This window comes from Hemicordylus capensis, chromosome 3 (genome assembly GCF_027244095.1).
Source record: "Hemicordylus capensis ecotype Gifberg chromosome 3, rHemCap1.1.pri, whole genome shotgun sequence".
In the NCBI taxonomy this organism is placed as follows: domain Eukaryota; kingdom Metazoa; phylum Chordata; class Lepidosauria; order Squamata; family Cordylidae; genus Hemicordylus; species Hemicordylus capensis.
Window position 1 is genome coordinate 41,593,248 of NC_069659.1, and position 12,163 is coordinate 41,605,410.

A 12,163-nucleotide genomic window follows, 5' to 3' on the forward strand; every position below is an offset into this window, starting at 1 on the left:
TGGATGTCAAATAGACACCTGCGAATGTGTGAAACCGCGGATATAGAATCTGCATATAACAAAGTTCTCCTGTACTCACACCATGGTGCCCGAGACAGTCATGGTTCCCCCTCCTCTTGCGACTGTCCAAAGGCTGCCATCACCACCTTCACCAGCATCCAAACCTTTTCTTGCAGAACAGCAACAAGGTCCTTCATCACAGCCTCCGAATATTGAACATGACGGCCTGAAGGGTGAACGTTTAGACCAGACCTTGCTCCATGAGAGGAAATTTTCCACCAGACGTAACTAATCCTGTAAGTGGAGAAGGTTTGTGAGCTATGCAAAGTCTAGGGGCTTCGAATCATCTACTGCCTCTATGCACCAAGCCTTACTATATTGGACCTCCTTAAAGAACTCAGGCCTTTCTAATTCATCGATCAAAGTGTATATGTCAACCCTGTCTGCAGTACACACAGGTTGGAACGCTAAGACCTTGTTCTCTCACCCTGACTGCAGAAGGTTTCTCAACGGTCTGAACAATCTCTATCCACCAGTTAAAAAGCCAGTTGAACCCTGGAGCCTCTCTCTCGTGCTCTCCACTCCTTTTAGAGGTTCCCTTTGAACCGTTATCCATGGCCTCTTTTAAATGTCTTTCCTTAAAGTCAGCTTCACTAATTGTTATTACCCACTGTAATCTCAATTGTGATTAGGAGAGTAAGCGAACTGGCCACCCTAAGAGCTTACATTCCTTTTACTGTGTTCTTTCCAAATAAAGTATTTATGCAGAAAGATAACTGCTTTCCTACCTAAAGTTGACTGTTTCCATAGAAACCAAGATATTATCCTCCCTACATTTTTCATGAATTCTTGACTCTCCCCGCCCTGGAATACTCCTTTCCTTGGATGTTTGGAGAGCACTCCTTTTTCTACCTGGACAGGACCAAAGACTTTAGAAAATCCAACAGACTCTTCATTGCCTTTTGAAGGCACAAACAGAGGCCAACCTATCTCTGGACAAAGAGTTTCGGAATTGTTGGTCCAGTTGATCTCCTGTTATGACAAACAAGGCGTAAAACCTCCTTGTGGTATTAAAGCCCTTTCCACTAGGGCTGTGGCCACCTGTCTGGTATTGGTTTCTCTGAGATATGGAAAGCTGCTACCTGGCCTTCCAACTTATCTTTTGTCAAGCATTACTCCTTAGACATCCGATCTGCGACCGAGGCTGGCTTTGGGCACGCTGTACTAAAGAAAGTTCTCTAACACACATCCTTTAACCCATCTCCTTTCTAGGAAAGCGCGCTAATCACCCACATTGTGAAGGATACTTGATCAGCATTAAGATAAATAGGTTGCTCACCTGTAACTTTTACTCTTCTGGTGACCCAGTATCATTCACAACACCCACCCAGCCTCCCCACTCCTTGGATGTACTTAGCTACCTCACTTAAATTACTTTGAGAAGTCCTTTTTTAATAACAGCTGTCATTCAGAAACTGAGCTGGGAAGAAGAGTTCGGCTGGAATTCTACCGCCGAAGATACTGAATGCACTCTGCACAAGGGCAGAGCACCAGAGTGCTATGAGGAGCTTGAATTCCTTCCATGCGGACTATTGTGCAGAAATTGTGATGACAGCCCACGTTGTGAATGATACTGGATCACCAAAAGATCAACAGTTACAGGAGCCTGTTTAACTTTGCATTCACTATTCTGATGCTTGTATTAGTGGTTAAACTGCTAAAAATAACTCTTGATACTCATGTCTGTAGTTTGCTAGAATGCTTGATGTTGGGCTGCTTCAGACGTCACATGGAACCATGGGTAAAAGCCTGGTTCCTCATGACTTCCCAAGCCTTGGGAGTGCATGCTTCCGCCTTCTTTGCCTGTATGAGCATCTACTTCCAGTTAATGCTAGAATAAACCAAAATGAGTTATAATGGCTGAACCATTTGATATTGGTTTATTCAACCTACTTACAGATCACAGTTTATTTCAAGTAACTCACTGCAAACTTTGGTTACAGATCAGGATTTATTTCAAGTAAGTAGGTGAGAATAAACCAAGATCAGTCAGTTCAGATGTCATAACTGATCTTGATTTTTTAATCTAACCTACTTACTTGAAATAAACTGTGATTTGTAAGTCACTTCAGACTTTGGTTACAGATTGTGGTTTATTTTAAGTAAATTGGTTGGAATAAACCAAAATCGATCGATTGTAATGACCAATCTTGGTTTTAATTTAACCTACTATGATCTGTAACTCACTTCAGGACTTGGTTGAAGACTTCTTAACCATTTTTGGTTTATTCTATCTTAAATTGGAAGTAGATAGATGCTCATTCTGGTCAGCGGGGTGGGGGTGGGGCTATATGCTTTTGAGGCTTGGGGACATCACATAGAACCAGGTGTTAATCATGGTTCTGTGTGATGTGATGGGGCTATGTGATGTGATGTGATGGGGCTATATGCTTTTGAGGCTTGGGGACATCACATAGAACCAGGTGTTAATCATGGTTCTGTGTGATGTCTGAACTGGCCCATTGAAATTGTTGAGGCATTATATAATTTTTTTAAAAACCTGATTGTATGAGACAGCTTCTTAATCAGTGATTTGGCTTAAAATAAAAATAACCTGCAATGTAAATTTTGTTTTTGTGGATTATTTTGTTTTTGTGGATTATATAGATTATAAATTTACAATTTATCTGTGCACTGTGTTTCTATTTTGAATGTATGTTTGTGTGTAGATTCATAAAAAGTGTGAAAGTAATAGAAAATATTGCTTAGAATAGCTTGCACTGAGAGCAGTACTGTCAGTTCACAGCTATTTGCTTTTCTCCTTGTTAAAAGTTAAAGTCATCCTAATTTAACCAGAAAGCAAAAAGTATGTGTTAGTTATAAGCATGTGAATAGAACTAGTAACAGACAGAAACTGAATGAACAACTTGATCTCTTCCTCCTATTAGTGCCCTTATTAAGCAAGTGAACAAATCTATCGATGGAACTGCTGATGATGAAGATGAAGGTGTACCTACTGATCAGGCAATTAGGGCAGGTCTTGAGTTGCTTAAGGTAAAGATCTTGCATGTGGAGAGCAGAATGGTTATAATAGTTTTTTCTTATTTAAGGGTTAAGATGTTACAAATTGGATTTCTAAATAATCACCACATACTTAGAAGATGTGATCACACTTTGCTATTTTAAAAAAGCCAACTATTTTATCATTTTGGAATCCTGTTAGCTGAGCATAACATGTTACTTCAGCTGAGGTGGAAGTGCCATAAATAAATCAACGTATTTCAGTATAAATCTATTTATTGGAGTCTATATCCAGTCTCCCATTTCCAAGAGGAAAACTTGTGGGTTACCTGAAAGGAAATGAGATGGCCACATTTATGAGCTTCATGCTGCTGCTCCATAGTGGAACAACATCATCATCATCATCATCATTATTATTATTATTATTATTATTATTATTATTATTATTAAATTTGATTTCTATACCGCCCTTCCAAAAATGGCTCAGGGTGGCTTACACAGAGAAATAATACATAAATAAGATGGACCCCTGTCCCCAAAGGGCCCACAATCTAAAAGAAACATAAGATAGACACCAGCAACAATCACTGGAGTTACTGTGCTGGAGGTGGATAGGGCCAGTTACTCTCCCCCTGCTAAATAAAGAGAATCACCACATTAAAAGGTGCCTCTTTGCCAAGTTAGCAGGGGTTAGAGTTCATAAATTCTTGCACTGGCTGCTAAGTGTCATTGACACTCTGTAATAGATCCGTCATTATTGGTCCTCATAGCTGTGTCCTCCTGGCAGTACTGATAGAATGTAACCATTTTTCTTAGTGAATCTCTGGTCACTAAATGTACACCAAACGTCCCCACCCCCCGAGAATATGCTTTTATCTTCCTATATCTGCGAGAACATACTTGTTATTACCATGAATGTGCCAAAAACAATCTCCCAGCATCAAATCAACCCTGTGACAACAGTAATGACAAGTACACACATGTGTATATAGGAGCTTGCATGTTGGAAGCCTCTGTGCCCTTGTTGGTAAAGTGTGCTATCAAGTTGATTTCGACTTCTGGCGCCCACAGAGCCCTGTGGTTTTCTTTGGTAGAATACAGGAGGGGTTTACCATTGCCATCTCCCACGCAGTATGAGATGATGCCTTTCAGCATCTTCCTATATCACTGCTGCCTGATATAGTACCAGCGGGGATTCAAACCGGCAAGCTTCTGCTTGTTAGTCAAGCATTTCCCTACTGTGCCATTTAAGGTGGTGGCTGGCAGGAATATGGAGAAGAAGCCTGATGCTTGATTAAGATCAGGGCTGCTCAACTTTGGCCTTCCTGCAGATATTGGCCTACAACTCCTACAATCCTTGGCTGTTGGCCACTGTGGCTGGGGATTATGGGATTTGTAGTCCAAAAACAACTGCGGCGGGGGGGAGGGGCTAAATTGAGCAGGTCTGATTAAGATCATGGTGCTGCTCCAATTACCTGTAGACATAATTACCAGCTTGAGAGGCATTTTCAGCAGTATCCCTATAGCAATCACACATCTTCTCTAGCTCTAACAACTGTCTTAGTGCAGGAGGTGGCAATGGTAAAACCCTCTTGTATTCTACCAAAGAAAACCAGAGGACTCTGAGGGCGCCAGGAGTCGAAATCGACTCGACAGCACACTTTTACTGGAGGTTAGATGACCATCCAGGAAAGAAACAATTTGCACCCTCATGATACAAAGTGCCATCCATATATTTCAATTTTAGAAGGATAACATGAACTTTCTTTTCCCATGTTCTATGCTGTCTTTAGAGAGCAGTTCGTATTGAAAATAGTTGGTTCCAATTTGTAAATACCAGATAGCAAATAGAAAATTAGTAACCTTACTAATAATTTTCTCTGGATATGAAAGCTTTAGGAATGCTAAAAGTCAGTTAAACTATGGCTGTCTGGTTCTGATCTGCTATGATACTGACACAACAACTTAAAAATTGAAGCTGTGCTGTTGGTTTGAGCAACTTAGTCTAAGGCAAGAAAAACAATTGTGAATATTACCTCAGCCAGGGGCTATATTTAAGCTGCAGTGCTGAATAGTCAGATCATGTTCTTGATGATAACTGGAGAGCATGAGGTTCTGGTCTGTGTTCAAGCTTCTCACCCGTATGTTCTGTGTGCATTTTAATTGCATGGTTGAGAGCTCCTGTAAGCCTTTGGAGTTCTGCCATTGGTATTGAGTGGGTATTTTCCTTTTTGGGGATTTTGCTCGACATGCTTTTTGTCCTGTTTTCTATAAAGATTACCTCAGCAAAATATAGATCACTATGTATATAAAAATATTTTTGATCTTCACAAAATGTATTTGTTCAGTTTGCATGGGATAACAGAATTTAGGAGGGGAAATAAGTATTACAAGATTTTTTTCACTTACTCTTGCAGGTGCTTTCGTTTACACACCCTATCTCGTTCCATTCAGCTGAAACTTTTGAATCCCTCCTAGCATGTCTGAAAATGGATGATGAAAAAGTGGCTGAAGCTGCACTGCAAATTTTCAAGAACACGGGAAGCAAAATTGAAGAGGACTTCCCACACATCAGATCGTGAGTTAAATGGAATTGTGGTGTTCTGTTAAGCAGCTCCACACTAAATAACATTTTAGAATATTGGGATTAAAACAGAGCTATGTAACTTACTTGCCCTCTGGCAGTCAAGTCTTTGTAGCATGACCACTTTCCATTGCAATATATTGCTTGTGTGTGCAGAGTTGTGTAGTCATTGAAACAGTTTGTGTATGATGGGGATTTGGGATCATGTCAGTCTCGGCCTATATTTTCCTGGCCTGAAGGTTTGCTTTCAGCTTGACACTTGGAAAGGGGCCTACACACTTTGAGTCCAACTTGCATAGGCTAGCTCCATGCTGTCTGTTGTGGTTTTACTTTTCTGTGAAAGAGTTCAGACAGTATACTCTACCAGTCTCTCTACTACATGTGGTGAAGTGAATGTGCCTCTTGCCTCCCTGTCCACCTAGTGTGCTATTCTGTCTCCAAAGTGTTGGGCATCCACATGTGGATATTTTGTTTGAATAGGTTGTATGTGTGGATTCCTGGATTTGATCCGAGACATTGGTTACATTGTTCAGGCCTACATGTATTAGATTTGTTTCCTAGGGAAGAGTTCCGGAGACTCGCATGGAAGCAGGTAGTCCCTAAGGCAACGAAGACCCAAGCAGCTCTGCTCTACTACCCAAGCTGTAGTATAACTGACTGACATACTAAATGTTGCCATCTCCAATCAGGGAACAGCTGTGTTTTACAATAACAATGGATAAAAATGGTGTATTTTTATATAAAGTGCATTATTTCCTCCTTTTTCAGAGAATGAAATCTTTCAACTGTTACATTTATGATGGTTATCGACTTTAAAATATGTGTGAGTTCACATGTGTGAGTTCAGTAATTTTTTCCCCCTTTTAGAGCTTTGCTTCCAGTTCTCCATCACAAAGCTAAAAAAGGACCACCTCGCCAGGCCAAATATGCCATTCACTGTATCCATGCAATATTTTCCAGCAAAGAAACACAATTTGCACAGATATTTGAGGTAAACATATTTAAAGATACCTTATAGTGCATTTGTATTGCTGTGGGGAGTTGTCATAAGTCTGAATTGCTCAGTAAAAGGCACCAGCAAATGCCCTATTATAGTTGTGATTTATGTTAACATGTTTAAACTACACTTTCTGAAAAATATTTAAACTGTGGTAGTAAGTTTCATTAGATCTGGATCGTGAACCATTGTGGGTTCTGTGCCTGCACAGGACCATTCAGGCAGAATTGACTAGCACCCCAAAGCACTAAGCCCTGCCCGTGTCACGTGGTACACTAGCTCAGTTTGGGCGGGCTAGCATTTTCTCCTCAGTTCCTTTCTGACTGCCATTGTGTCGACACCTCAGACAGTGAGCTCCTCGAACCAGAACAGTTTTTCTGTGGGGGGAAAAAGAACAAAATTTGTTTAGTTTTTAATGTGTTATGACTCTGACTGGACCATTCTTATTCTTAGTGTTTGCGCTTTTTTCTCAATGAATGGACAGCTTATTCGGTTATGACCTTGGACTTTGAGTGGCCTAAATTGGATTTGACTTGGAACGCTATTTGACTTGGAACGCTATTACTTCACGCTATTTGAGTATTTGCCCTTGTTTCTTTATTGCACCGTGAATAAGAAAAATACTTTTAAGCACTGTCTCTGCTGTAACGCTAAATTCCCTTCAGCGGATGACCACGACCTTTGTCTCCTTTGTTTGGGGGAAGAACACAACACCTCCACCTGTAAAATTTGTTTAATCTTCTGTCATCAAATGAGAAAGAACAGAACCCTTCTGCTGAGAACTGCCCTTTTATGATGAATGCGTTCCGTCCCAGCACTCTGATGCCCAGGTCTCCAGTTGATGCTCCCATGCCTTCGACGTCAGGAACGGTATCAAAGTCAACATCGGGTTCGGTGTCGAGGTCAGGAACTGTCGCCGAACAGTCTAAATCCTTGACTTGAGCTTCCTCGAGTGCCACAACCAGCACATTCAGAGCACCAAAGCTGCCTTCAGACTCTTCTCATCATAAGCGGCACAAGTCTCGGCATTGGGGCTCTGATGCTGAAGAGGTGCCTCCTCCCAAGAAACATTGGGAGAAGGGTGCACAGTCTAGTACGGGGGAGACTGCCATGGCATCCTGAGCTACACCTTCCCTGACATCACTCCAGTCAGCACCTGTGACGCCTGGTTATGCCCTGCAACCCGGGTTTGTGGACCTGGATCCTCTGTCACCTTCAATTCAATGCCGAGCTCTGATGTCCACCTCGACATCGTGGTGTCAGACGACTTGGTCTACTCGGCGTCGAGAGCGCTCTCTCTCCCTGGCTACAACGCCACTACAATCACCATCTCCGGCCACTCATCCGGCTCTACAGGCTCTACGTCTTTCTCCAGCTTCCTTCAGCATCTCTGTAGACGATGATGACATGGAAGCCAGTTTAGGACCTTGCAATGCCCAGCACCTCTTAAACTTGCTGGACTCTTGAGCACACTGTCAACCTCGACATTTTATGGCTTTCTAAGCCAAGGTCTCGACGCCGAGGAGGAAGGAATGGCCCACTCTAAACCAAATACGCCGGGCTCTTCTGCTCCTTCAGCCTTTCCATTCTGTGGTTGGCCAACTTTTGACACCGCAGCCCTCTAATACACACCGCTGGAGGGCCGCAAGAGACTGTGTTGCCACACGGGGTTTGATAAATGAAGGTGGTTGGGAAGATGCAATTTAGACACACCTACACTCCCCCTGGGCTTCCAGCGGACTATCAAGAGTACAAGCTTTGGAAGGCTCGGCGTCAACTGTTAACGTCGATGGTTCGCTTGGCTACCCAGGTTGCCACCACCCTGGATCTGCCTGCTCCAGTTGTGACGTTAGTCTCGACATGGATTCAGGTCACCCCTATGCTGCCGCCGGCCCTTTCTCTGGCTTCAAAATAAACACAGATTATCTCACTAATTTTAGAGGATGTTACGGTGCCAAAGCATCCTATTTTACTCTCTTGCATCTCCACACAGTCCGTGGATGTGCCTCGACCCCAACGTAAAAAGAGCCAGCCAACTCAAACTGTGGTCCTTGACACAACATCATCCACCACTCAGACGGTGCCCAAGAAGAAGGTCCCTGTTTCCTCTGGACCATGGTGCTCGTGGATGACTATGAATCCAATTTGTTAATGTTTCTACCTTGGGTTCATCCAAACATCCTACTGAACCCCCTCTCAAAGTGGTGCCCTCTGACAGTACTTCTCCAAATGAAGAGATGCATTCTTATCATCACCAGATCTTTGAAATTGCATCAGTGCTTCTGTTGGAACTGAAGAAGCAAACTCAAGATATAGAGAATCCTGTCTACAGGCTTTTCAGTTCTACCGCCTCCACCCAGCCAGTACACCTCCCCATGCTGCCAGTTATATCCAAGGCAGTTAAATCTCCATGGCAAACGTACAGACTTTTGCTCTGACTTCCAAGTGTTTGGAGAATTTATACAGGATCCAGGAGGAGGAAGATGACTTTCTGTTGAAGTACTCCCCTCCCCCTGTTCAATTGTGGTGGATTGTGCATCCTCCTCCAAATCTGGCAGGCGACACACTACCCTAGGGGACCAAGTGGGGCGCAAATTGGTCGTCTTGGGATGTAAGATTTACTCAACTTCGTTTGGCAGTGAAGATTGCTAATTATAATACCTGCATTGCCAAATATACCCATTCCCTCTGGGATGAGCTCTTCCAGGAGCAGGCTGACCTCTTGCCGGAATAATTTCTGGCCAAGTTTAACAATAGTCTATACCAAAGTGACTCTCCTCACGCAGGATCATTTGTCCAATATCAAACACCTGGCAGAGAATGAGTCTCAGTCTTTGTTGAGTGTCATTGCTTTGAAGAGGCATGCCTGGCTGCTCTCTACTGCACTGCAACCTGACATGAGAGACAGGGTTGAAAATTTGCCCTTCAGTGGAAAGGGTCTTTTATGTAAAACAATGGACTCCACTAAGGAGTCAATCAATAAATTGAAGTCCACGGCTAAAACATTTTCAGCTCCTGGCAATCTTATGTTCCCAAGTACCGCCAGTATGAGTGGAGACAATACTCCTACAAGCAAACTGATGAGAGACTTCCGTAAACTGTACCAACACTTTGGAAGGAAGCCCTTCAACCAAAAGGCTAGAGCCTCACAAGGCCAACACCCTAAACCCGCTGCTTCTAATAAGCAGCACCTTTGATCTCGAGGTCAGTCCACCGAATCACCTCATCCAGGAATCACAACTATTGACTTCTCTCCGACCTACCACCTTAGCTGCCTCCGACACCAGGCTGGCAAGTCATGTTTTTGCATGGCGCAACGTAATATTAGCCTGTTGGGTCTTTCTCATAGTTCAGATGGGCTATGCCATAGAGTTTGAGTTCTTGCTGTCGTTCAGTGGGATCAAGTACACACCTGCATCCCCATTACTGATGGAGGAAGTTCAGACTTTCTTGGACAAGGGGGCAATATCGCCTGTTCAGTGGACAGATCAGTGGCGGGGTTTTACTTGCACTGCTTCCAGGTCCCCAAGTGGGATGGGAGACTATGGCCAATCATGGACCTACTGTGGCTGAATCATTAAGAGGATGTGCGCAGGTTTCACATGGTGACATTGCTGAGCATCCTTCCTCCTCTCCACGGGGTGGAATGGTTCACAGCATTGGATCTCCGAGACATGTACTTCCACATCGGGATCCAGCACAACCACAGACAGTTTCTCAGGTTCACAGTGGGTCGCCACGTCTACCAGTACAATGTCCTTCTGTTTGGACTGGCGACGGCACCCCATGTATTTACAAAATGCATGGCCATTATAGTGGTTCATTTTCGGGCTTGAGCTCTGACCGTTTTTCCATATCTTGGCTTCCGGCATGAGTTAGCTTCACAAGTATCAACAGTCCTGAATCTGTTCAAAGTTCTGGGCGTTCAGGTCAACTGGTCAAAGTCCAGGCTGCAGCCTGTCAAGCACATAGACTACATAGGAGCAGTTCTCGATTCACAAACATAGCATGTTCCTGTCTGAGGAACACTTCCTCGGCATCAAATCTCTAGTGACCACCTTCGTGATGCAACCCAGGCAAAAAGCCCATGAGGTCCAGAGATAGCTTCATGCAACTCCACCGTGCACTTCACAAGATTTCATCTCAGATGTCATCAACTTTGTTTTCTATCGGTATTTCGATTCCTCCGCCAATCCTTATGTCCCTTCAGTGGTGGACCAAGGAAGTCAACCTGCTGTCCAGAGTCCCCTTCCAGGTACCTCAACCTTCTGCCTGGGTGACAATAGACGCATCCTTGCAGGGCTGGGGGGCCCACTGTGGGGATCTTCCGGCACAGGGTCTGTGGTCTCCGAGCCAACGCCAGATGCACATCAACATTTTAGAGCTCCTGGCTGTATCTCAAGCTTTCAAATCCTTCCAGCTGTCCCTGACAGGCAAAGTTGTCCAAATCAGCCTGGACGATACTACAGCGATCACATACGTAAACCCTCAGGGAGGGGCACAAGCCAAAGAGGTTCCTTAAAGGCTTGGAACAGTCTTTACCCGCCTATCTGGTGACCCACTGATCAATGGAGCCTGTCTATCATTCCTTCAGCCATGACAGAGCCCCCATTCGAGCCCATGGCTATGGTGCCTCCTAAACTTGTAATGCTGAAGATGGCCTTTCTGTTAGCCATAATGTCGGCTTGCCGGGTCAGCGAATGAGATGCTCTCCGTATTGATGCCCCCTATACAAAGTTTCATGAGGACAAAGTGGTGCTTTGCTTGGACCCCAAATTCAGGCCTAAAGTGGTCACTGACTTTCATATTAATAGTGACATGATTTTACCTACCTTTTCCTGGAATCCCATGATGCCTCTTAAGTGCTCGTTGCATTCTCTGGATGCGAGACATGCTCTCCTCTTCTGCTTGAGATTGACCAAGTCCTATAGGAAAACAAAACATCTTTTTGTAGGTTACAAGGGTAATGTGAAAGATTAACACATTTCAAGACAGAGACTTTCCCACTGGATCGTGGAACTGATTTTCCTGGCTTACAAGCACCAAAAAGTGGAACCTCCTAAGACTATCAGGGCCCATTATACTAGGGCTTATGCTACTTCTGCTGCCCACGCAGCAGGCATCAAGCTCAGAGACACCTGCATAGCAGCAACCTTTTCCTCTGACCACACCTTTGTAAAGCATTACACATTGGACCTTATACTCTGCAGCTCAGGCCACTTTTGGGAGGGGTGTGCTGAAAAGGATCTTACCGTAGCATACTACACCTGCCTCCGGACTGACAGCTCATTTAGTCACTCACTCTTATGAGTGCAATGGATTACGATCCAGATAAACAGGTTGTTCACCTGTAACTATTGAGCTGGAAGTGATCCGTTGCAATCCTAAGACCCTCCCACCAGTCCCGCTGCAGAATGCAAAGTGACAAAACGTATGTTTGCAGGGTAAAAGACTCTTAATTACCTGGTTGAACTGTACACTGGTTCTATACGACATTTGGATCCCAATGTTGGTCCTCCGGGATCTGAGGAGAAAACACTAGCCCGCCAAAACTGAGCTAG

General features: G+C 43.9%; 1 protein-coding gene across 2 annotated transcripts in view; it reads left to right on the forward strand.

Annotated features, from left to right (window-relative positions):
• The window catches only part of PDS5B (PDS5 cohesin associated factor B), a 152,981-nt gene that overhangs the window by 100,360 nt on the left and 40,458 nt on the right, over positions 1-12,163 (forward strand). For both annotated transcript variants that reach the window (XM_053308801.1, XM_053308800.1), the window contains exons 18-20: positions 2,949-3,054; positions 5,439-5,599; positions 6,473-6,596. In XM_053308801.1, the coding sequence (XP_053164776.1) occupies positions 2,949-3,054; positions 5,439-5,599; positions 6,473-6,596 (391 nt within the window). The remainder of the gene's footprint in view (positions 1-2,948; positions 3,055-5,438; positions 5,600-6,472; positions 6,597-12,163) is intronic.